Here is a 27,097-nt window from a genome sequence, read left to right as displayed (position 1 = left end):
GAGTGTATTTGAACAGGCTGGACTTCTCTATATTTGGCCGGAAGCTACCGTCAAAAGCAGGACGATTGGGGCTAAAACCGGGCAGTTGACAACCCTCTTCACGAAGTACCCATGGGCACACGCCAGAATAAGGGTTGTGGATTATACACGTATATTCTTGTGAGTGGCAGGTATTTTCCAAGTGACTGCAAGCGGTCTCTCTGCTGACAGCGCAGCACAGCTGCTCTGGTTCGGCCACCAGACTCGATCCCTGTCTGTCGGCCTGCAGATGTCTGCAGGACTCCACGTCCCACGCGTCGTCGCCGCCGCCAGGGTGGGAGAGGAGAGTTCAGTTCTCGCCGGCCGGCCCCCACGACTCCGCCGGAGGTTGGCCGCACCGGACTCGGCGGCGCTCAGCTATTGTCTCGCTATCGCGCGCTGCCATCGCAGCTTTTATTAATTCCGATGCACGAAAATAGCCGTCGGTGCGCAGGCTCGCTCCTCGCTCCTCGCCAACCGCGGCCGCTCGCCCACAAAAAGTCCCCGGGCGCTGGGCGAGGCGCTCGCTGACAGCGCGCGCCCTCTGCGCTCACACAAAAAGCCCGGCCGTCCACCCACGCCCGTCCCGTGCCGTCTTCCAGACCTGGCCAGCGCCGGGCCGGACGCCCCAGGGGCCGCCGCACTCTCCAGGGGGAGACGGTGACCTCCGAGGGCGGCCTCCTGGTCAGACTCGCGTCTCTGCGGCCCAAACCACTTGAAATCTGACCGAACCTCATAAAGTTTGAAGAGGTTTCGGTACTAGACCTTGCTTACCCACGGTTCCACCTCATCTCCGACCTCTGTGTCACATAAAAAAGCTCAGCTGAGAGTAAAGCATTTTTCAGGTTAGTGAGTGTGAAGTCAGCCTCTGAGACAAGTAGTCCAGTTGGGACTATGTTCATGTAAAAGTGTTTTTAATGTTTTAACTTACATTTACTGCACTGAAGATGGCCACAGAGTGACCGTAATCTAGACATGCAATAAACATCATTTGCGACTGACTGATGTACGCTTTACAGCTTAAAGTCTTCTGTTACCACAAGCTAAGCTCCCTGTTCTGGTCCTGATGGGCCAATCGGAACCTATCGGACGCTGTGTCATCTTCTGCCAATGGCGTCATTTCCATGTGGTATGGAGGGACGCTTGGTCAGCACACCACTGCCGGCTGATGTGGCCGAGCGGTTCTAGGCGCTTCAGTCCGGAACCGCGGGACCAGTACGGCCGCAGGTTCGAATACTGCCTCGTGAATCATGGATGTGTGTGATGCCCTTAGGTTAGTTAGGTTTAAGTTGTTCTACGTTCTAGGGGATTGATGACCTCAGATGTTAAGTCCCATAGTGCTCAGAGCCATTTGAACCATTTTCATCACACCACTGTCCGGACCGTTGTTGGCTTTCTAGACGCTAGGGCCACTAGTTATTATTTAAGTAGCTCCTCAGTTGACATTACTAGGCTGAGTGCATCCCGCTCCAGTACTCCCACCAAGGAAAAAAAAAATACCTGGCGGTATTTGGAACCAAAGCCGAGTCCTCACAGTTTCACTGACGTATGCATTTGACACATGCATTGAAGACCCCTCAATCTTCCTGCTAAACTATGGAGACTGTTAGCAGCGACAATTTATTTTATTTCAATTACAAGTTTCAGATGTTTAAGCCTCAAACCAAGCTCTGAAATTTCTTTGCCTGCAAAGAAAGGAGTGAAAGGGAGAGTGAGAGAGAACAAGAGAGAGAGAGGGGGGAGGGAGGCAGGGAAGGACGCTGGGAGGGGGAGAGAGGTATTTGAAATGCGTGATAGAAACAGAACAAATTGTAACTGTTTACAGTAAACTTGTAATTACGATTGATTTCAGCAACAATGAATATAAAACATGACCTAAGATCTTATATGAAACCTGAAATGTACATGTACAGGAGAAGTAATAAATGGTTTCGAAAGAGGTGGCGACGTGTGCAGGAAAAAAAAAAAAAAAAAAAAAAAAAAAAAAAAAAAAAAAAAGGCTCTGAGCACTATGGGACTTAACAGCTATCGTCATCAGTCCTTTAGATCTTAGAACTACTTAAACTTAACTAACCTAAGGACATCACGCAACACCCAGTCATCACGAGGCAGAGAAAATCCCTGACCCCGCCGGAAATCGAACCCCTTGGGCAGCAGGCTGGGATCTCATTCTGGAAGACGGTAGTTCAGATCATCGTCCGGCTTCGCATAATTAGGTTTTCTTTGGTTTCATTAAATTGCTTAACTCTAGGGTGGTTGTCTTGCGAAGGACGTGGTCAGTTTCTGTCTCCACCCTTCCTGTAATCCGATTGTACTGTGGTTCTGAAGCATTAATTTCCGCTGTGATATTCCTTCCTCACTTAACTGTTTCTATTTATTCGTGTCAGGCGTTTGCAGGAAAATGTGACACTTTGTACATAATTAGAACAGATTAACCATACGGGTAGATCTTTGTGGCTAAGTGAAAGTCGGGCTTCATAACCAAAAGTCCTCTGTTAAGCCTTCCTGTTTTCGCCTCTGGTAATAGTTTCTTAATGTGAATAATACCAAGTCGCACTGTGGTTGCCTTATAACTAGTTGGACAATTCAGTTTCGATTTTGGAGGACGGCAAGAGCATACCGCCTACAATAGAAAAATCCATGACAGCTCTACCTTATTTAGAGAGCTAGATATGCTATCGTGATTCGAAAGATACGCCTATGACACAGCACTCTCACGTAGCTTTTGCGGTGATGTGGATCCACTGGACAGGAATATTTATTTACTTCTTATGAAAAGTAGAGAGCATACAGCTGCGTGCCAGGACACGGAGACAGCATGGTCATATCTGTCTTCTGACACTCTACATTCTTCACTCTATTCTTTGTTTTTAACTTCATCATATACTATGTTGCATATTCCTACCATCTACTCTCTCATTATGTGGTTCGCCATCTACTCCATTTACTCACAACTGTTATCTTATAAGAAAAGGAGCGTAGCTGCTGACCTTGTACGGTATGTTAAACAAAAACTTAGTTTGTCATTCCAGTGGCATTTACAGAAAAGTTTCCTGCACACACGCTTTTGTACTGCACCGGAGTCTGTGCGAGAGGAAGAAGGCTGTTGCTACTAGTTTATGTATTCCGAAAATATCTTCAGTTTGCGATGGCTGTGTAGGAGCTCCTTTGTTTTTGCCTTCCGTCGTAGTAAAAGCTCATATCTGCACTAAACTGAAGGCTCAATACCAAAGAGCTGGTGGAACTTTCTGAAACTTGTCACAGCGTAAGGGCGCTCTCGCCGACGTGAGGAATCTTGTTTATATTTTCTATCATTCTCCCGTTTTTAGTTAGATGCTTTGCATATCTCTGTCATGGATAGCTCGGGAAATGTTTTCATGTGTCTTACTCCGTGCAAAGATACCGTGTTGATTTCTAACATAATAGTGTGTAACCTATTTTCACCTTACATCTACTCAGACATTAATGTTATACCTTACTTCTATCAAGTGTATTCCTGATACACACCCATTAGTATGTCTAGTAATATTTCTCGCTTCTTTAAACGATGCACACAGAAACAGTATTTTTACAATCCATGCCTAAGATGGTCAACGGATTTACAACCCATGGCCTCCAGTGTACCTCAATATTATTTCAAGACGATGACCTGTTTTCCGCTGTTCGGTAAATAGTGCGTAAGTCACTTGTAGATCAAATGCTGTTACCTAAATGTAATTTTATTGCGCACAAATAGAGTGTAGCCGTATTAGTCACATTGTTTTTGCCAGGAGTGTTGCTGTTGGGGCATTAATTATCTGCCGGCTGGAGTGGCCGTGCGGTTCTAGGCGCTACAGCCTGGATCCGAGCGACCGCTACGGTCGCAGGTTCGAATCCTGCATGGATGTGTGTGTTGTCCTTAGGTTAGTTAGGTTTAATTGGTTCTAAGTTCTAGGCGACTGATGACCTCAGAAGTTAAGTCGCATAGTGCTCAGAGCCATTTGAAGTATTAATTATCTTCAGTCCGAGCGGTAATAGTTACGTAAAGAGGTTCGACGGTTCCCTTGTTCATTTTACTTCTTGAACATATTTTTTACAGTGGTTTCACAAAATAGTGCAACAAATAAATTGAAAGAACACATATGAAACTAAAGTCAAATCTTTCTTTCTTAGTTTCAATTGCTACACTGTAGATACCGCCCCACCTAACATGGATACCAGTATCATTTCTTATAAGATTCAAGACATCAAAGCAGGTGACCCAGAATGATACTATAAATAAATGGCACTGTGTTTCGCTATAAGATTAATGCTAGCAAATTCTTCGATCTATCGAGACACTGAGGGATATTATGGTTTCTTGTTAAATGTTCCACTTTAAACAGCGTTCGGTAGCTCAAAAGTGCAGCGATGTAATTTTTGGGAATGCTTGCAGTTGCAAGTATAAACCGGAGAGGTGGAAGCGTGAAAGGGAAGTCAGGTAGTGCGACACAGTTATGTTAACATAACGAAAGAGGCATGAAGCTTCACTACACCGTAGACTTGAGTACAATCTACTTAAATGTTTACTTACTCGCTGCTTCTACGAAGAACGGAAATAAGTGAGTAATTCTGTTACAGAACAGATGCAATAGTATTAGATCTCATGAAAATACTCTCTTATTTCTCTAATAAAATGAAATAGGGACATTTTATCGTTGGCTGAAATTAAAGGAATCCCTGGTACATGGGTACGTCAGTTATTTATATAATTTCAGTAAGTATTGCAGAGCTGTGGGTGTATCTGCAAAGTTGCGAGTTTATTGTTTATTTCGCTCGTGCAGTCATAATAAGACTAGTATACCAACCTTGAACTGTGACGTTTCGATAGAGCATGAAAGTGACGTATATTCTGCCTGCGTAGGGACAGATACCATATCTGAGAGACGCACAGCAAGGACATAAAATCACGTAATCTAGCACACTATTAGCCTACACGCGATGGATTCGAGAGATCCACGCACACGCTGTTAAAGGCCTTACATGCAATTCCTCTAAGTGTCTGAATGCACGGCCGCCAGAGGCTGCTTGTACACGTATACCATGGCCCAGCTAATGCTATCATTCGTTTCCTGCGACACGCACACACTTGTTGCATTATTTAGAAGACACGGCGCTCTGAATGCGTTCGCTACTTATACTGTGGCTCAGAGGAGCAACATTTTCGAACATAAATGCAGTCCCGCGAAATATTTATGGAGAAGTAATACGTAGAACAAGCAGTTCATTTGATTCGTTAAGACGTTAGCCTAGGCCATCTCCGTTCGAAATGACGCTGTAGTACATTGCCGTGTGCCATTAGGTGCCTCAGCTCAACAACAGGTTGTAGTTCTTTCGTGCAACTTGTCGCAACCTGATAATTAAGGCTCATTCACTACATAGTGATAGCTTATTGTTTGCATTAGTGGCATTGTCTTTTTCAAGAACGTGTAATTAGAACAGAAACATAAGTAAATGCAAGTATTAAGTGTTTCAATAATTTTTCGGGTGATTGTTTCGTCTTTCTTACGTATAAATAGCATTTTTTTACGTTCGTACGCAACAGTATTTGGGAAAACTGACACTTACAAAGCGCACACCACACTGTCGTAATTTTATGACTTTTTATTTTATAATAATTTACTTACTTTTTTTTCAGTGGTCCACTTTTCGTAATAAGCATGCGAAAAAAATTTTCGTGTTGCAGTAACGTGGTTCGGGGATTACTTTTAATTCTCTGTAGGCAAATACCAAATTTCTGATCTTACAAACAAATTCTAGTCTTCCACTAATACAATTTGACAGAAAATATCCGCTCTGATAAATCTGCAAGCGTAATGACCAATACTCATCCTTAAATATTTGGGAACGAATATTTGATCGTGTATAGATAATGCCTTCTTATAGGTAGGGGACTAGAGATTGCAAATTGAAATTTGGAAATTACAGCGTTTATAAGTAAGTAATAAAATGATATACAATAACGTATTGTTGTGTTTTTTGTGGCCGGTAACCCGGATATTTCATCTCACATACAGTTCTTCTATTAAAGAGAGATTTAGATCTACGAGGGTTATTCAATAAATAAAGAGACAAATTGGTCTGTAGAAAAAAGTGTTTATTTTTACAAAACAATACTTTTTCTACTTTTCAACATAATCCCCTTGAACATTTATGCACTTGCTACAAGATATTCTATTCCGGCTACAAAGAACTCTTTATCTTCATGTCTGAACCAATTTCCCGCAAACTTTTTCACGTCCTCATTGTCCTGGAACGTCTTGTAACGTATTGCCTCCTTCAGTGCACCAAACACATGGAAGTCACTAGGTGCCAAATCAGGACTGTAAGGGGGATGAGGTAGTACTTTCCAGTCCATTTTGTCGATAGTTTCCCGGGTTAGTTGAGCAATATGAGGACGTGCGTTGCGTTGTCTAGCTGGAGAATCACACCTCTGCTCTAAGATCGACGACGTAGACAACCACAAAAAAATGGACCTTCAGCATCCCGAAACACCGTCGACATGACTTTTCCTGCTGATGCTTGGGTTTTGAATGTTTTCTTGACAGGTGAGTTGGCGTGCTACCGCTTCATGCTTTGTCTTTTTGATTCTGGCCGGTAATAGTGAACCCAAGTTTCATCACGAGTTAAAATTTTTTTGGGGAAGTGCTCACCTTCCCTTTCATAACGTTTCCTTAGCTCTGTGCACGCTCTCAAACTAGTTATCTTGTGTAGCCCCGTCAGCTCTTTTTGGACCCGTCTTGCATATTTTTTGTGGTGCTTCAGTTTGTTACAGATAATGTCATGAACTGTATCAGTACTAACTTGAACCTTATCAACTGTCATTTCCACAGTCAAATTGCGATCTGCACGAATAATGCCACCAATTAGACTTTCAAGTGAGGGAGCTGAAACTACAACTGGTTGGCCAGAACGGTGTTCGTCAGTCACTGAGTCGCGACCATTTTTGAACTTTTCTACCGGCTTGTAAAAATTTGCACTATTCACACGACCTTCACCGTAAACTTTAGACATTCTACAGTATATATTTACTGGTTTCTCACCTTCAGCAAGTAAAAACGAATAACGCAACATTGTTCAACCAATGTGGAAGATTCAAGCGGACTCGCCACCTAGAAATTTATTTTTGAGGTTATAAACAAAAGAATGTCGATACATCAGCTGATAAGGGCTCATCCCATGGATGCCAACTTGAATCCATAAAGGTACCAAAGGTGCCCTACTAACAGTTTTTTTCCCCAGACCAATTTGTCTGTTTAATTATTGAATGACCCTCGTATTACAATGTTAACGGTCGGACAGTTTGTCCAATTATCTATGTTCGTTACTGTGTAATGCTCAGTGGCCTGTAATATAAGTTTGTTGCGTCTATATAACAATTTTTTCCACACGTGTTGCCATGTTACAGCTTTTTCGTTATTATCTAATTTCTAGCTGAGAGACAACCTTTTGGAGCGTAAGTTTAGTGTGATTAAATTACTGTTTGGTTCTACTAACGATCTTTTGGATCTTGCCGCCGGCCGGTGTGGCCGAGCGATTCTAGGTGCCTAAGTCTGGTACCGCGCGACCGCTACGGTCACAGGTTCGAATCCTCCCTTGGTCACAGATGTGTGTGATGTCCTTAGGTTAGTTAGGTTTAAGTAGTTCTAAGTTCGACGGTACTGATGACCTCAGATGTTAAATCCCAGAGTGCTCAGAGCCATTTGAGCCATTTGGACCTTGCCACCACCTACGCGTCGCTCTTGAATGGTACCTTGCTGTCCTACCTACGCAAGAGTTTTGATGTTTTTGAGCACAATTCAGTTAAATACCTCACTTTCACTGTGTATTTTTTCTGCGTGTGCTGTTTGTGTGGGTTTTCCTGTTCACAACGTTGTGAACTGTTGATGTGTGTTTTCCGATCGTCTTCTGTTTGCGTTGTGGTGTCTGTATGCGGTTACATGTTCGTTTATTTTTTTATGTAGCTGTGTGTGTGTTTGTGACAGGGGATGTTCTGTCAAAAGGGGGATATCTGGCTGAAGAAAATAGCTTTTTCGATATTTTGATGTGGCAATGTTGGTGACATTAAAGAACTTATCGTTTAATCTGGTTGTTGTCTATACCGCGTTTTGTTATTGTGTTAGCGACTGACATTATCAGTGAACAGTCACTTACATTAATTTCGTCCTCTATTACTTTTTTGTTTAGTGATACGATACGTGAAAATTTACCTCTAGTGTTGAGAGTTTTTTGTTGCGAATTTTTGTTCTACGTCAAGATTTCAGAAAATAACTTACGCATCTCGTCACAAGCTAAGACCAGTCTGCAACGGGTGTCAAATTGTCTGAAGAGAATGTACGGTTTTGATCTCCTGCAGAGAATGTTCTGATGCCACTCTCTCTCTCTCCCCTCTGCTTCCCCCCCCCCCCTTCGCCCCCCCCCCCCCCCACACACACACACACACATCCTGGATTCCACTCTGGCTATCGATTTCCTTCTCTGAAATCGAACCACGTATTGCCAGTGTTGCGTGCACGAAAACTGCTTTTGATGATCAAAACCAACAAAAAAACTTACTGAAGATTGGCTGTGTTGTCTTCAACCACCATTATTTGCGAGCAGTTTTATATATTCCTTTTGCAGTAAAACTCACCTTAGAAGTTCTACGGTTAAATAAGTGCCAAGATTATTGTGGATCAGAACATGCAGAGGGTAAGTAAGTGGCTCTACACACAGACAGCCGTGCAAAGACTCTTAATCTACTCCCCACAAGGTGGGGTGGGAAATCACCATCTTGCTCTATCTTCCCTAGTGCGTATACGCTATGTAGCTAGGTCTTATCCCCAGCTAGTGTGTCCTATCTCATAATCCAATCTACCTTGTGGGAGGAGGGATAACTCGGAAATTAGTTGCTGACAATTTTTACGCGCTTCAGTTATAGAGACTAACCGTTTCTTGTATGCTTCAGTGCCGTGGAAAGGGTCGGAGAGTGTATTCAGTTCTGTAACTACCCCTGGTTTCTGTGTTACTTCAGAGGTATGTTGCCAAATTAACGGTCAAACATCATTCCATCAATATCATCATCATTTAAGACTGATTATGCCTTCCAGCGTTCAGTTTGGAGCATAGTCCCCCTTATTGCGAGCATCATATTTAAAGTACCAGGGAAGCTGGTTGCTAGCCTTACTTGCCCCGGGTTCCATTGAGTTTTACCCCTAGCGGTTGAGGGACTAACCGATGGGTTTGGTAGTCTTTGCCGTCTGAGCACAAAGCTGACCACGACTCAGAAAATGTCCGAGATGCCCTGCCTTGTTCCAAAGTAACTGGTATCCCGACTGTCAGGACCACTTGGCCACTCATACGTGGCCCGTAGTTCATGAACTAGAACATGACAACAGGAACCCACACCATGAAACACATCCCATCAATAAATATTGTAAAATATTATTTTAACGGATCTGGCATGCTGTTGAGACACCGCTTCACGAACACATGTTGTAGTCTTCAGTCCTGAGACTGGTTTGATGCAGCTCTCCATGCTACTCTATCGTGTGCAAGCTTCTTCATCTCCCAGTACCTACTGCAGCCTGCATCCTTCTGAATCTGCTCAGTGTATTCATCTCTTGGTCTCCCTCTACAATTTTTTACCCTCCACGCTGTTCTCCGATACTAAATTGGTGATCCCTCGGTGTCTCAGGACATGTCCTATCAACCGATCCCTTCTAGTCAAGTTGTGCCACATGCTCCTCTTCTCCCCAATTCTATTCAATACCTCCTCATTAGTTATGTGATCTACCCATCTAATGATCAGCATTCTTCTGTAGCACCACATTTCGAAAGCTTCTATTCTCTTCTTATCCAAACTATTTATCGTCCATTTTCACTTCCATACGTGGCTACACTCCATAGAAATACTTTCAGAAACGACTTCCTGACATTTAAATCTATACTAGATGTTAATAAATTTTTCTTCTTCAGAAATGCTTTTCTTGCCATTGCCAGTCTACATTTTATATCCTCTCTACTTCGACCATCATCATTTATTTTGCTACCCAAATAGCATAACTGCTTTACTACTTTAAGTGTCTCATTTCCTAATATAATTCCCTCAGCATCACCCGACTTAATTCGACTACATTCCACTCCTCGTTTTGCTTTTGTTGATGTTCATCTTATACCCTCCTGCTCTTTCAGGTCCTTTGCTGTCTCTGACAGAATTATAATGTCATCGGCGAACCTCAAAGTTTTTATTTCTTCTCCATGGATTTTAATACCTACTCCCACGCATACCGTGCAGTAAAGCTGACAGCGCGGTTTGGAAACTGTCTATCTGTCCGCACGTCGCAATAGTTTGGACGGTGTGTGAGTTGCTAGCCTCTCATCGCCCCACATTGTGTGCCGAGGGTGGCCAGCAGTTGCGGTCTCGTAGGGTCACGAGGAGCTGCCTACCCGCCGTACGGAGGGCAGAAAGGGCGCTGAGTGACAGCCAGGGTGCGGTAGGGGGGTCGGCCGGGCGATCGCAGCGCCGCTCGTGGGCGGCGGCGGCGGCGGCGGCTGCCCGCGGCCAGCCGCGGGTTTGTTCAGATTAGTACTTCCAACAGTATCATCAGTCTGCAAGTTTCATCTGGATTAGTAAAGTGTGCTATTAAAATGTGAAAACATCGAGATACCACTTCCGAAATACGAATATTCACGTAGCTCTCCGTTGCACGTATATACATTTGGAGTGAAGAATTGCTATGTGCACAGCACTACCCATCTTCTTGTACCACATGTCGCCGCATGCACTCATCCCTGATGAACCTGTGACGAAAAAAATCACATAATTAGTGCTCTCCAAAGCTTCATAAGTCTGAAAAATTAGTATGAATTTGGATGGATAATTTTTTTTAAATTAAACGTTGACTTATTATTTACCAGAGAATGGAATATTCACTCAGCTATAGATTTCACGTAGATATATTTAATGTGAAGAAATGCTATGTGCACAGCTCTAGCCATCTTCTTGTACCATATGTCGCCGCATGTGCCTCTCTCAGTGCCATGCTTCTGGATGACGGACAGCGGATGGATTCAATATCTGACCCTATTATAGACCTACTGCAACCTTCAGCACGCCCGTTAATTCCGTGGGATGATCGCAGCACAAGCGTGACTGCGTAGGCCGACGATGTCGAGAATGTGACTTCTGCTACCTTAGGTAAAGCGGTTGCTATTGCTTCACGTCACGACAGTTAAATGCCAGTGGGTATAGGAGGGGTTCCACTGTTGACAGAAGTGCCTTCTTCAGGTCTCCGACCTCCACGTCTCTAAACAGATCCCAAGAATTCTACGAAATTTTCAACGAAATTTCAATTTCTCACCTACACAGGGAAAGATGACCATCGTAATCAAATCAGCTGTATTACCGAATTTCTAAGGTGATACATAGTATAAGCCTGATATTTACAACTTCTCTGTGCTGTTACTTTAATAGAATTCCTATGTTATGAAGCATTTGGTTACTTACGAGAGTTCGAAAGTGAGGAAGCATCCTGCCACTTTGTGCGCCGAGGGTGGCCAGCAGTTGCGGTCGCGTAGGGTCGCGAGGAGCTGCCTACCCGCCGTACGGAGGGCAGAAAGGGCGCTGAGTGACAGCCAGGGTGCGGTAGGGGGGTCGGCCGGGCGATCGCAGCGCCGCTCGTGGGCGGCGGCGGCGGCGGCTGCCCGCGGCCAGCTGCGGGTTTGTTCAGGTGCGGCCGCCGTAATCCCCGAGCTGCAGCCCCCAGCCTCCTCCTCGTCGTCGGGTTTTTCTTGCGCGGCCGCAGCAGCAGCGACTGCGACGGCGGCGCAGACACGGCGACAGTAGCCCGCACCCTCAATGGCCGGGGGCCTTCCCCGTGTCCGCGCTACAAAGCTCGGCCCAGCTGCCGCGCCGCGAGGGATGTCCAAAAATACCTGGCGTGGCGGGACACGGCCGTGGCGGGGAGTCTGGCGTCAAGAAAGCCAATACCGCGTCCTAGTTACAGCTGCTGCTGCCATTTTCATCATTACAAACAACCGCGTATACCGTACACTACCTTTTCCCTCGCGTCTTCTCCCGAACACATTTGTCACATATAAGGCAACCCGTAAATATCTAATTCTCAGCTGTTTTACTCCTTAAAAATCATCTTGCGGTGCAGTTCTTCTTGTTGTCTCCTTGCTTGCTAAGAAAATGGGATGAGAAGTTCCGCGCCGACCGGAGTGGCCGTGCGGTTCTAGGCGCTACCGTCTGGAGCCGAGCGACCGCTACGGTCGCAGGTTCGAATCCTGCCTCGGGCATGGATGTTTGTGTTGTCCTTAGGTTAGTTAGGTTTATTTAGTTCTAAGTTCTAGGCGGCTGATGACCACAGAAGTTAAGTCGCATAGTACTCAGAGCCATTTGAACCATTTGAGAAGTTCCGCCTTATGCAAGACACCTTTTTTTCTTTTGTTTCACCCATACATGTTTCAGCACTTTTTTGCTATCGTCAGTGGTTTCTATTTTTATTTTTAACTGTAAATTTCCCCACAGCCGGGTTCCCGGGTTCGATTCCCGGTGGGGTCAGGGATTTTCTCTGCCTCGTGATGACTGGGTGTTGTGTGATGTCCTTAGGTTAGTTAGGTTTAAGTAGTTCTAAGTTCTAGGGGACTGATGACCATAGATGATAAGTCCCATAGTGCTCAGAGCCATTTGAACCATTTTAACTGTAAATTTTTTGTTAACATATTAACATTTGTGTCGTTTATAACATTATGTAAAAGTTGCATTTATAACTTAATTGGCGAAAAGTGGGTGTAATCATAAGTAACATACCTTACATGATGTTATTGTCCACTTGTTTTGGTAGCTGTTCTGCTACACAATATACAACGTGTCATCTGCAAATAGCAAAACGTAATTTATTTTCTGTTTGTTATGCATTTACGAACGGAAATAAGACTGTATCACGTTTTCTTACCGTAACTTACAGTTTTGAAGTTGTGGTACGCTTTCCCGTGTTGTTGGCGAAGTGAATAGGCTTACTGTGTTCGAGTGGCAATGCAGTTTTTCCGATTACTCAAAACATAGGCGAAGTTTTCGCTGCCATTGCGTGTTGTTGTGGCTGTGTGGCGTTCATTTGTTTCGTAGCGTCTTCTGCTGAGTGAGGCGCGCGAGTTCGAATTGCATTTGGTGTTAGTGCTGTGTGGTTTGTGTGCGTTTGCGTGTGTGTGATGAGTTACGTTAACAGAGACGATGCTAAATTTACCGCTGGTATTAAGGCTTTCGGCACGATCATAGGACCAGAAACATGTTGACAAAATTATTGGCTCCCTGTGGTGATCATTCTCGCTATCTGACTGACATACTAAACAGCACAAGTAAGAGGCGAACTGCTCTTCATACTTTTAAAATGTACCAAGTCAATTAAACATAGCAAAGAAAAATTAACAGTTCATTTTATAACATTTTTTTATGTTAGCCCTTTCTCACCCCAATCACCATCGCAAGCCGTAATAGGACTAGCTTACTCTCACACAGTTCCTTTACACAAAAAAGAGGACATACTTATCTTGATTGGCGTCCATGAGTTATGCGTCTATGTCACCGCGTTATCACTCTTACTCCTACCCCTATGAAAGGAAGTGGTTCTTACTCAAACAGAGCTCTATCCACACAGCAAATATATATTTACAAAGTATAGTTGAAATCGATCCAGTGGCCTTGGAGTAGATGTGGAACACAAACAAATTTATGCATATACTTTTGTGATATTGGATGGTTATAATTAAAGTGCAGCTTCTCACAGAGGATTGGTGTGGTCTATAAGTATCGTGTGTTGGAGAAACTTGGTAGATGTATGGGACTGATAAATGATGAAAACATTTTAGCTTCAATTTTGGCCACCAGGTACAAATCTGGAGCTGTACAATAACTCGTCAACATCTCTGGTGCTAATACTGAAGAAATTATGTAAGTTCCAGTTAATAATGACTTCTACATTATGCGTCTCTGACTTGTTTGCTATTTTCTCTCCACGCCCAGTTCGTAATCCTCTACATACGGAAACATTTCTATTCGTTTTTCTTGCAATCACAGCGCTATATTTTCACCTGGCAGCCAAAATAGGAACGAACCTTTTTCCAGCGTAACTAAGTTCCCCATTTACGCATTAGAATATCTATCGAGTTTCGCTGCCATGCGGTAATTACAGACCACACTGGACGTCTGTGAGTAGCTGCACTTTAATTATAGTGGTTATAGATTTGGTGGTGTGCTACACGTAAGAAGACTGGTTGTGATGGTGGTGCTATGTGTATTTAAAACGTCGCTTTCTATTAACGTGATACATTGTTAATACTTCTTCTCATTACTTAATGGGCCTACCAATCGTCTCTAGGGAAAAGCAGTGTTCGAATCACTTGGAGACAATCGTAGCTCTCTTCCGCACCTAAATGGAATTCTCTGTCCCTGTTCGCAGCGACGACATAAAAGAATGATGCTCCACACTTACTTATTAGATACGGCTGTTATTGATTCGCACTTACACTAATTTATCAGACTCTTAGTGTGCAAATTCAATGGTAGGGGAAAAATGTATCAAAGATTTCAAATTGTTTGGTGCTTTGTTAGTACATAAACTTGTATACCATTAACTTCTAATCAAATAAATAAATCTAAACACAGCTTTCTTCTTATGAAACAATGCCAGCAACACTTTGACTCATTCTTAAATTACCAACGGAAGACACTTTTTTCCTTGTGCACGAACACACATCTACCTTTTTATATAACACTTTGAGCCTTGCACTGCTCTGTTGAAGTAATTTTATTGCGGTCGTTAATTGTTTGAAAGGTCCACTTTCCACTTTAACAGTCTCTGGATCCCCAGCTCCTCTTCGTTAGCGATTTTTACAACCGTTCCCTGCTCTCGTTCAAAGAGCACGCCTCCTTCGTCTGGCAGAAGCATCTCAAGGGAGCCTGGTCTCTCGAGATTACACATTAAAACCCGAAAAGAACAGTGTCATCTCATACATTCGTACTCACTCCCATTTCATTTCTTGTAAAATGTAAAAATGAAAAGAAGAAAATTGCGTAACAGCTATGAGTGTGTGTGGAAAAAGTGTGACGTGATATGATGAACCAGTCAATAGCCGCATTCTGTCACCACCATCTATGCCGTATGCTTCTGGGCGCGCTTTAAATAATTAACATTTAATTCCTTGCTACTTAGGGTATCGTGAGGACATTGAACCATTCTGGTGTCTTTCATGGGGCATTACACCAACACGACAATTATTATTACAACAAGAGAGAGTGAAGGCTTCCCTCATATATAAATTTATACAGAAAGAGTGATAAGCACTAAAACTGGATTTAACCTCTAGCAAGCCCTTTCGGGATACTCCCTGTCTACAGACAAATAACAAACTATTTTTGTTATTAAGTTATGTAGCAGGGAAAGGTGTGAGCTTTTCGGAACCGGGGACGGTTATATGATACGTTCGTCAGAAGCTCGTGGTCTTGCGGTAGCGTTCGTGCTTCCCGCGCACGGGATCCCGGGTTCTATTCCCGGCGCGGTCAGGCATTTTCTCTGCATCGAGATGACTGGGTGTTGTTGTGTCGTCATCATCATCGTCATTCATCCCATTATGGTAGGAGGAAGGAAGGCAAAGTCAAACCACCTCCGCTAGGACCTTGCCTAGTACAGCGGTGCTGTTCTCCCGCATCGTCCCCTACGCTTCTCAGAGTATGGAACCTCATCGTCATGATATGACAAGTTTACGGCGGCGATATTAACTCTCTATTCCCTGCTAGAGCGGCCCCTTTTTTGCATCTCGATTAAGACTGCTGAAGTATAGATTCACATCCGTTGACATTGAGTAGTACCACGGACCATTATTTCTAGAAATGCTTGAAAATTGTGTACTGAGAAAGGTGAATTTAGCGTTGAAGGTGACTGTTTATGTAATTTGATCGACATAAGACCTTAAGGCCATCTCTTGTGTCAGACCTAATTTTTACGCATTCAGAACTTCTTGCATTGCTGTTTTCACAAATGACGTTAACTATTATGTCACTCATAATAATAACAATTATTACTAACATTATTACCGTCGTAATAATGGTACTAAGAGAATGATCTCAACCTGGTATAAATGTATCCAAGGCAGAGACAATTCTTGTAATGTTCACGTCAGGGCCATCGTTAATGCCCACTGGAAAACCAATAGTGTTTAAGAAGTGACAATACTACGAATATTATTAACAATAATAACAGCTAATAAGAACAGTAATAATAATGAATAATAGTTATGGTGGCAGTAGGGAATACAAATATCAAAACGAATAAGGGAATAAAAGTAAGATATTACGGTACAGCAAATTCTAAGAGAAATTAAGACCTTTCTCAACCTTGAGTAATGGTGAATTTTACATAGAAAATGAGGGTAATCAGGTTTAATGAAGTAAACGTTGCACTGTGGTACTGAACTGAAAGGTAAATATGAAATAGTGACCTACGTAGTCGAACATTTGTGGGATACTATCTCGTGGTCTTGCGGTAGCGTTCTCGCTTCCCGCGCACGGGGTCCCGGGTTCAATTCCCGGTGCGATCAGGGATTTTCCTTACCTCTAGATTACCGGGTGTTGTTGTGTCGTATTAATCATCATCATTCATTCCCACTACGATCGGACGAAGGGAACGGCATACCACCTCCTCTAGGACATCATCATCATCAGGTAGCTACTTCACGTAAGCTATACTTCGGAATGAACAATATACCTACTTACCACAGGACAAGTTCGAGTGTCAAGGGATTCTTGTGTCAGTTCAGAGAAAGCAAACTCCTCCCCCACCTCCAACGCCCCGGTGCTCCGCCCCTCGAACAGTGTTCAATCCGCTCTCGGCCACTTTCCCCCTCCACTGGATTCACCGATGAATAACATTCCTTGGCGGAACGGAGATGAGATGCAGTCACGGAAATTAATCACGAGTGTTGCGCTCGCAAGACGAACAAGGGCATCTCGGGAACGGCCGTTCCACGTTTTCGCGTGCGTCGAAACCCGCATTCTCCATGCTTCTCCCCAGGGATTCGCTGTAATAAGCGTGGGCTATAATCAGCCGTCTGAATTAGCATCGAAGCACGGTCTTTGAAACGCACTTCCAGCAAAGCAAGGAAGTGGTCCGCGAACGTCACGCTCTGGCCTATGGGAAACCTCAGTCCTGGAACAAAAAACAGTACGCGCCAGTCGCTGGTGCTTTATCGTCTTCTCAGGCAGCTATCAGATCTTCGTTTCGTTTAGATGTGTCTATACATCCTACCGACACTTATGTTTTTGCTCGTCAATACAGTGCACACATTTTGTGCACTGCTGCTTTGTGTAAGGGACCGGGCATTCTTGCCTCATGGAACTACAGATGCGAGAAAAAGCCTTTAACTTTTCACACGTATTCAAATCATTAGTGGATTTCTCGTATAAAAATGATACATGCACAATTAATATGGTGATTTAAATCTCTTCTTAGGAGGAACAATCACCTTATTTTGTAGACTAATTTCACTACTCTTACATAACTGTAAATAATTTACAGAATAAAATATTATTTGGCAATAAAAATCTGGAACAAAATTGTGTCGCTAGAAGGCCGTCCGCCATTAATTAGGTCTTTGTATCTGTAACGCTGCAGGGAAGTTGCAACAGAGCTGCAATAGCTAATTTTCTTTATTTATAGGCTCTTAACTTATAGATAAGAACATTTCCTTTCCGTTATTTGCTAACGAATTTAATGTTTGTATTTAATCAAAAAGAGCACACGTAATTCACTGGTATTTATCCTACCAATGTCTTATGTACTTCCTTAGCTTCTTCTGTAAGCACTTCTGGATTTATTTTTAGTACACAAGTTTTGGTTGCAGTGCATTTGCACAACACTACTGATCCTGAACTTGAAGTTGGTGCTAGGTTACCTCAATTAAAAACAAAAATAAAGATTAGTTACAAAAGATGAGTATAACTTATTCCTATCACGAGATAAATAGTATTGAAGAAGCAGGTGAGACAGAATGGCTGTAAATATTGACACTGCAATATTATTATTATTTCTTTTTAAATATTTACTTTATTTCAGTGAACGATCAAGTAAATTATTTGATAGGTGCATTAGATACAATTTATTTGTCATCATCAACAAGTCGTAAACTCCTACTAGCGTACTGTTCACGTGATATTGTAAGGAAGACTGTGTTGGACCAACTGAAAATTTTATCTTAACGTTGATTGAAATAAATTTTATATTTAAAGTTAATGTGCTCGCTAATGTCCTTTGGCAGTAACAATGCAGACATGAGAAAACTATTTCTTTTCCCTCGCTCCTCTTTAATCGGCATCATTTCCACGGTATGTCAGCTGTTCTCAACGTAAATGAGAGTGACAAGTGCGAATAGCGTACAGCTGTGTCGCTGTTGACGATGATAGAGGAGAAAAACGTGAAACCCGATGTCGACACGTAGGCTACTACTTAGTATGCGTCTATGCCGAGCTTAACATCTCCATTTGTTGCAAAGATCACCGTCAACAGTTTCATGTGCCTTGAGACACAGCAGGAAAGTTCAGAATTTAATTCTGTAGTTTGGTGCTTATTATAATACTTATTGTATTCACCAACTACTCTTGGCATGATAAATATGCTTCAGGATGAAAATCCTCTACCACCGACAGTAGTTGTTATTATTAAGGTGACTTGCTTACATTCAGCAACTACAAAGCCTTGTCACAGGGCCAAATAAGGCAGCGCAACATCTCTGCCAAAACGATGGAAATACATGTTAGGAACAATTATCAATGTTTATTAACAGAAACGTAACAGTACCTAACTTAAGTATGAAGGCAGTGCATGGCCGTAGATCAGCGTTCGCTGAAACTCATCTGTCTCTACTCTAATACCGAAACCCCTGACCAATAACTACCATCACTTGTAGGATGTTGGTCTCTGTCTTCCTGGTGGCAACTATAGACATACTACTGACGTTGTCTTGAGGTACGGTTGATACTAAATGACTCATGGAGCTGCATGTCTGCTTACATCCGCATTTAATGGATGGATGTCTACTTGGGAACTATTTGAGTTACGTGTGTTGCATGCCTAATATGGTGCATGCTTTGGGTGCCCTCTGTTGGAGGCTAGTCTTAACTCGGTTGCCCCTGAGTTGTAGGCAGCTCGGCGCTATTCTATGTATGGCTGTGTTGCGTACCTTCCGGAGGAAACATCAGTAATAAAGAAGAGCGGTTCACCTGTGCGCAGCCCCCTCCACCCGCCACCCTAGCTCTCCACATCCTCTCTTTCTGTATCAGCCAGGCGGTAAAACCCATAAAGCTACAGGGCTACGAAACACGTGTCTCCAACTCCAATTCCACTGCAGAACTGTAGGGGTGATCTGGCGTAGAACTCAAGTCGTCCAGCAAGACTGTTCACATGAGTACACCAAAATCATCGATACCTATTCACACAGATATTTTTAAAAAATTTTTCATGCAAACGAAGTAATACTGAATAAAAGGACGATTCAGCTGCCCCTACCTATTGGTTTTATGCATTCCTCAATGCCTTCATCAGCCGCATGCCAAATTTTTCATATTCTCTGGCTCGCTATGTGCAAATTGTTAGCCATACGTAAAAAGTGAATCGAACCTTTTTGTGGAAAATTTATTTTAATTAAATTTAGTACTTGGATATTCTGGAGGACACGGTTTCAGAGTTATTCAAGGAAAACGTGTTTCAAGATCGCTTTTGTGCATTTTTCTAGAATAATTCGAAAACTACGGACTGTAGTGAAAACGTATCGCAGTACAAAATTTAACTACATTAAGTCTCAAATTTAACTACATTAAGTCTCGTACAAAATGATCTTTTCCATATTTTCTGTAGGCCAATAGTTGAAAATCTTGCATGTGGTATCTGATGGCATTACGGGTTACACAAAACCCCTATTTGAAGGCAGCTGAATCACCCTCTATACGATATTTTACTTCTTTGCTTATTTTATGTAGTTTAATAGGCACATTCATTAATTATATGTATATATTAGTCACAATCCCAAAAGAAAAAAATCGCCTTTTGGAAGATTTCCCGGGAAGAAATATTACTGTAATTTTTACGAGACAACTTATTTGCATGCTGCTGTAGAGATGAAAACACTCAATCAACTTACAGCTTTATAAATGCCTTTTGATATGTCACAAGACTATCGTCTGGACAGAAGTAGGCTATTACAATAGCCAGAATTATACCAATGTTGTTCGCCAGATGAACTTAATAGCATTACACCAGTCTCACCAATTGGCAAGGACTGCAAGGACAATTTATTGACAGAGCAAAAGAAAAGGTACGGGTTAGACGAAGTAAATGATCAGGCAGCTATTCCTACCCTGTTGGACCCAACATTTGAAAATCTGCCTTTTCAAGGTTCATTAGCATGCTGCAGAACCATACTAAAACTGGAAAGTATGGTTTATCTGCCCCAAAGTGGTCCAAGTGTATGGGAAGACGTTACTACATCTGTAACGCAAGAATAGGACTTTTGGAAAAATCATAAACGGCTAGCTCACGGCCGCAAAAAGAAAAAGGAAACACACCAAAGTGACGAAGTGTCTCTTTATCGGTCAAACCTTGTGATATCCTTAAAAATGAACTAATTCGCTTTCTGTTTAAGGTAACTCTCATTTGTCGTTCCGTCTCAATGCACATTTTTAATCAGACTACATGTTTCGATTACTCTAGAGCATCTTTGGATCTAAGTACTTGCGTCAGCAACCCGTTTTGTCTACTCAGGACCACATGCAAGAGTACTGTCTTGTCTGCTCAGAACCGCGTTTATAAGAGCAATGTATTCGTATACACTGAAGCGCCGAAGAAACTGGTTGGCATAGGCATGCTTAATCAAATACAGAGATACGTAAACAGGCCGAATACGGCGCTGCGGTCGGCAAAGCCTATATAAGACAACGAGTGTCTGGTGGAGTTGGTAGATCCGTTACTGCTACTACAATGGCAGGTTATCGACATTGAATTAAGTATGAATGTTGGTGCACAAGCGATGGGACTCAGCATCTCAGAGGTAGGAATGAAGTGGGGATTTTCCCGTACGACCATTTCACGACAGAACATCAAATCTCCGACATCGCTGCGGCCGGAAAAAAATCCTGCAAGGACGGGACCAACGACGAATGAAGAGAATCGTTCAGCATGACAGAAGTTCAACGCTTTCTCAATTTGCTGCAGATTTCAATACTGGGCCATCAATAAGTGCCACGGTGCGAACCATTCAACGAAAAATCACCGATATGGGCTTTCGGATCCGAAGAACAACTCGTATACTCTTGATGACTGCACGACTCAAAGCGTTACGCCTCACCTGGGCCCCTCAGCACCGACAATCGACTGTTGATGACTGTAAACCTGTTGCCTGGTGGGAAGAGTCTCGTTTCCAATTGTATCGAGCGGATGGACGTGTACGGTTATGGAGACAACCTCATAAATCCATGGACCATGCGTGTCAGCAGGGTACTGTTGAAGCTGGTGGAGGCTCTGTACTAATTGAGTGGGGCGTTTGCAGCTGGAGTGATATAGGACCCGTGATACGTCTAGATAGGACTCTGACAGGTGATACGTACGTTAGCATCCTGATGACCACCTGCATCCATTCATGTCCATTGAGCATTCTGGCGGACTAGGGGAATTCCAGCAGAACAATGCGACACCCAACGCGTCCATAATTGCTACAGAGCACTCTTATGAGTTTAAACCCTTCCGCTAGTCACCCAACTACCCAGACATCAACATTATTGAGCACATCTGGGATGCCTTCCAACGTGCTATTCAGAAGAGATCTCTGCTCTGTCGTAGTCTTAAGGATTTATGGACAGCCCTGCAGAATTCGTGGTGTCTATTCCCTCCAGCACTACTTCAGACATCAGTTGAGTCCCTGCCATGTCGTACTACCTTACTTCTGCGTGTTCGCGTGTCCCTACACGATATTAGGCAGGTGATTCTGAGTAGATAAGGCTGATTGTGACACAACTACTTAGATATACTTAGATATGAAGATGATCTTCACTCTAGTTACGTAAACATGTAATCTAATTAAAAATTGGCAGGTGGGGTTATCTTATATATCAGTATAGTTTCTGTTTCTCACAAGGCGAGTATGTCGGCTGTATTGATCTTTCCGTCTTTGTGCAAATTGTTCAACACTATCTCACGGTCGTTATAACATCTGTGACTAGTGAGTGTTTGTTTTCAAAGTCAGTGCGACTGCGACTAACGGTAGAATCGGTTCGATACACGAACTTTTCATTCGATATCGACTGAGTGTCGGAAGGATGACTGGAATAATTACTTGTATCTTAACATACTTATCCAGCAGCACGCAGCAGCAGCTAACGCTACAATGGTGGGTACAGTAGCTTAAAATGACAGACGAAGATGTGCAGATAAGATTGGTTGAGGCTGCTGACGAGTGATACAGTGGATACAGACCAGTCGCGAATGCAGTGAGCCAGCACTCGGGCTCGACCGCCGGGACGAGCGCACGCTTCGTGGAAACGACCGCTCGACGGCCCGCCGTCGACACGGTTCGAGCAGCGGTCGGCGGCCGTCTTCTGTTCTGTTGTGTCGCCCGAGGCGCCAGACGCGGTAGTTTTAAGTTACGGAACCAGTTCGCGAAAATAATCCCGGCGTGGCATGCTGCGCCACTCCGGTCGCCCGCCTGGCGGCGTCGCGATGCGCAGATACGGGCGTCGGAGACCTCCGGCGGCCGGCGATGCCATCTCCGGTAAGGACCCATTGTGAGTGCGCGCTCGGCACCAGGGGTGGACAAGCGCCAAGGACGCGGCAGCGCGTCTGCACTTTCCCTCTGCCTGCACGGGGTAGGCGCGGGTTAGCACTGGCGTAGCAGCACTCTATGTGGTACCGTACGCAACTGCGTCTGTCAGAGTCAGATACATGTAAGGAAATAGGTGGTACTGCGATGCGGTGTAGACAGAACTTGCTTCACGTGAGGCTCTAGCCAGTAGCGTCGTCCGGAAATCCCACATTTGTCTCAAACGATTTAGTGAAACCATCTGGCTTGCGGGAGGGGGACATGAACCGCCGCCCTTCTGAATACGAGTCCAATTCTTACCATTAGGTCACCACGATCTGTACTCTAAGTGGGAAACAAGAAATAAACACTCCGTCTTCAGGCCACGAGTGGCCTATCGGGACCATCCGACCGCCGTGTCATCCTCGATGGAGGATGCGGGTAGGAGGAGCGTGGGGACAGCACACCGCTCTCCCCGTCGTAAGACGGTATTCTTGACCGAAGCTGCTACTATTCGGTCGAGTAGCTCCTCAGTTTCCATCACGAGGCTGAGTGCACCCCGAAAACTCGCAACAGCGCATCGTGGTCTGGATGGTCACCCATCCAATTGCGACCACGCCCGACAGCGCTTAAATTCAGTGATCTCACGAAAACTGGTGTATCCACTGCGGCAAGCACGTTCCCAGAGAAACAAGAAATATCTCCAAGAATTTGCCTAGGTATCGACGGAAAATCATCGAGTAAAAGAGGAGTGATTACCGTTGTTCCCTAAGAAAGTGTTGTATGCCCTCTGCTGTTACATAACCGATTTAGGAGACATTCTGAGCAGCCCCCTTAGATTTTTTGTAGATGATGCTGTTATTTACCGACTAGTAACGTCATCAGAAGACCAAAACCAATTGTAAAATGACTTAGACATGATAAATGATGGCGTAAAAAGTGCCCATTTTCTCTCTGTCAGGGAAACAGTGAGGTCATTAACATGAGTACCAAAATATGCCCGTTAAATTTCGGTTACACGACAGATCACACAAATTTAAAGGCTATCAAGTGGACTAAATACCTACGATTTACAATTACGATCAACCTACATTGGGAAGATCACACAGATAATGTTGTGGGGAGGCCAATTCAAAGACTACGTTTTATTGGCAGAACACTTGGAAGATGCAATAGGTCTATTCAAGAGACTGTTTACATTATCCTTTGCCACTCTCTCCTGGAAGACTGCTGTGCAGCATTGGGTCAGCATCAGATATGATTGACGGAGGACATCGGAAAAGTTAAAAGAAGGGTAGCTCGTTTTGCATTATCGCGAAATAGGGTAGATAGTGTCACGAATATAATAAGCAAGTTGCGCTGGCAATCATTAGAACAAAGGCTTTTTTCGTTGCGGTGAGATCCTTCCATGAAATTTAATTCACTTTTTCCTCTGATTGTGATAATATTTTACTGTCGCAAACCTACATAAAGAGAAATGATTCGGAAATCAGAGCTCGTACAGAAGGACGTGTCCATTTTTCTCACGCTCTATTGGAGAGCGGAACGGTAGACTAAGAGTCTGAATGCGTCTCGAAGAACCGTCTGCGAGACACTTAAGAATGAATTGCAGAGGAGCGTTGTAGATGTAGATCAAGATGCGCCACTTCAAGACACGAGTGCAGCTCGACGAAAGTAATTAAAGATAACGATAATGTTCATTTAAAATCGAACAATACCAGCATTTGTCTTAACTAACGGAAACAACGGAAATGTTGAAAGTAGGTGGCCGGACGGGGATGCGAACCATGGTCGTCGCTAATGTGAGTCTAGAGAGTTCCCACTGAGCCATATCATTTAGTATGAACGGGATAATCGTTATTTCGCATCTTCCTTTGTGGATGTTTACACTCAGTGTAAATGCTAGATATGGACTGCTAGTGTTGGGATTATGTTGACCCTTAACAGAAGCAAGCAGAGCTAGTATAAAGGTAGGGAGCCAGCAACCACGCAACGCAGGATCTCGGCGCTAGATGAGCATCACGACACTTTCACGAAAGCAGTCTCTCTTCCCCTCTGGGAAACAATGGAAGCTGGCGCTCTCCCATCAGATGTCCTGTTTGCTACTGTGCTCGGTACGTCCTCGACTCTTTCGCATTGTTGATTCCACCACCCTTCCTACACGTCATCTTAAGGTGAAAGTTATCAAGGTTAACGTATTGTAACGAATGATATTTCACGATTATTTTCGGCTGCCGTAGTGATACACTTACTTCCTCCGGTATGTTAGCACTTAATTTTACTTCTTACTTCCTCGACTGCTGTAGCTCCCCTCAGTTGCCGTCACGAGAGGTGCAGGTTGATTCATTGTTGATATTTAACTTCTTTGTAGTCCCTATCTTCTCCCATAATTTTCAGCAACTGAATGCGACGGGGTAGTGAATAATATCTTTTTTAATGTGGATGAATGAGTTAATAGTTCTCAAGACTTCAACACTTGCTCTTGCTTCCTCTTAGTTTTTTAGATTTGTTTAATTGCTACGTCTTTAATAATATCCTTGAAAAAAGGCACTGAATTTGTATGAATAGAGCAAAATATCAATGTGAGATGCCAATGGTTATAGTTCCACAGTTTTTAGAAAAATGGACAAGTTATCCACCAACACATCATACTATTTTAGTTATAGATGCTGTCTCCTTTCGTTTTCGGCTTCTTTTGTTGTTACAGTGACCACTGAAGATGTGTTAAAAGCGTAATACGATTGTTGTTAATAAGACTTTTATCCGTGTAACGTAATCAGGATGTGTAGTGCTTGGTGGCTGATACACACTGAATTAAGTAACAGTTTTTGTTGGTATGTATCATAGAACGGAAGTTTCTATATAAAATGTATGCCCCGTGATTACCTCTTTTATAGAATTTTCTGTATTTCAGATCTGAAGACTGCTCGCCATTGAGTTGAAACTAGTTATCAATAAAGGAATTTTAGCGATGTTTACATGGGGTTTTAATCCACACATTCTAAATTTTCTATCTGATGAGATATTTTCCTCGGAATGGCATTTTTTAGTTTCATTACTAAATACTTTCGAGTTTTATTTCTTGTACATTTCGTTCAGTTGGTACATTGATCTTTGGAGGTCAGTATGAATGAAGAATTTCAAAAGTATCTTGAAAACTCATGACAAAACCTTTTGGGAACGCCAGATCGCAGAATTCCCTCGAAGGTTCTGAACTGAAAAACCTTGGAAAAGATGGGAATGGTTTTCATACATTGTGGTTTAATCATACAATGTAGGCTTCCACGGCCGGTGCTGTTTTGAGTTGAAACTTCTGGGCTGAGAAGCCGTGGTCGATGTATAAAATTTGCTCCTGACGTTTCGTCTCCATCTGCGGGAGACATCATGTGAGGTCGTCCGGCTACTGCCACTGAGGCTCCAGGTACTCTAGCATTTATAGAGCGCATAGAGGGCACCACCATCCGTCACGTGATGCCGTCGGTACGCCTATCTTTGGAAGGCGTCATCATTCTCGATTAAGAGTAATCGACTGTCATTCTGCTTGCGCAACGTCGACATCCATATTTTGTCTAATTTTAAAACTTCCTCTTTTCTATTAAAATTGCTATGGTGTTTGTGAATCTCTATTGCTTCTCTGTACTTGCGCGCATGATAATGGGATGTTCGTGCTAGCACGTTTGTCTCTTTAAATTTAATTTCGTGATTCCCATCTCGAAAAACATGCTCGGCTACGGCCGATTTTTCGATGTGCCCTAAGCGACAGTCTCTTTTATGTTCGGCTAATCGGGTGTTTACACTTATTTTCGTTTGTTCGTGAGTTCGGAGCAGATAATAGCAAAATCCTCCAAGCGAAGATGATGATGATGATGAGGTTTATCGCCATCCCTTGAGAGTGTGGCATCATATGCCACTGTTGATCACAATATGTTGACTCTGCACCCATTTGAAGGTACCGCTAACTGCGGCAGTGCCTGGCGGCTTTTTGGCAATGTCCAGTTGCGCGACGTACCGACGCTTCACGTGCGGCGACGCAATACTTGAGGTGGTGGGCGTGCCGGCTTGTCTGGAGTGGCCGAGCCTATGTTAATGAGTGCCCCGGCCAGACCAGCGCCGCGGCGTGTTTGTTGACGCGCGCTGTTTGCAAACGAGAGCTGGCGTGTGGTGTGGCGCCCTCTGCAGACGGACGCTGGCCGCTGCCAGCCACCACCGCCGCGTCCCCTCGTGGCAGTCGCTTCGCCAT

The 27,097-nt window shown here is 43.6% G+C and overlaps 1 protein-coding gene across 1 annotated transcript; it reads right to left on the bottom strand.

The window, feature by feature from the left end:
• Positions 1–435: 435 nt before the first annotated feature.
• Positions 436–27,097, bottom strand: LOC126285189 (uncharacterized). Its single transcript, XM_049984496.1, has 3 exons — positions 26,963–27,097; positions 11,620–11,985; positions 436–717 (listed from the first exon to the last, which is right to left on the bottom strand). Exons 1-3 carry the CDS (start codon positions 27,095–27,097, stop codon positions 436–438), a joined length of 783 nt encoding a protein of 260 aa, XP_049840453.1.

Source organism: Schistocerca gregaria, chromosome 8, assembly GCF_023897955.1.
Source record: "Schistocerca gregaria isolate iqSchGreg1 chromosome 8, iqSchGreg1.2, whole genome shotgun sequence".
NCBI lineage: Eukaryota > Metazoa > Arthropoda > Insecta > Orthoptera > Acrididae > Schistocerca > Schistocerca gregaria.
This window is presented reverse-complemented; position numbering and strand designations above follow the sequence as displayed.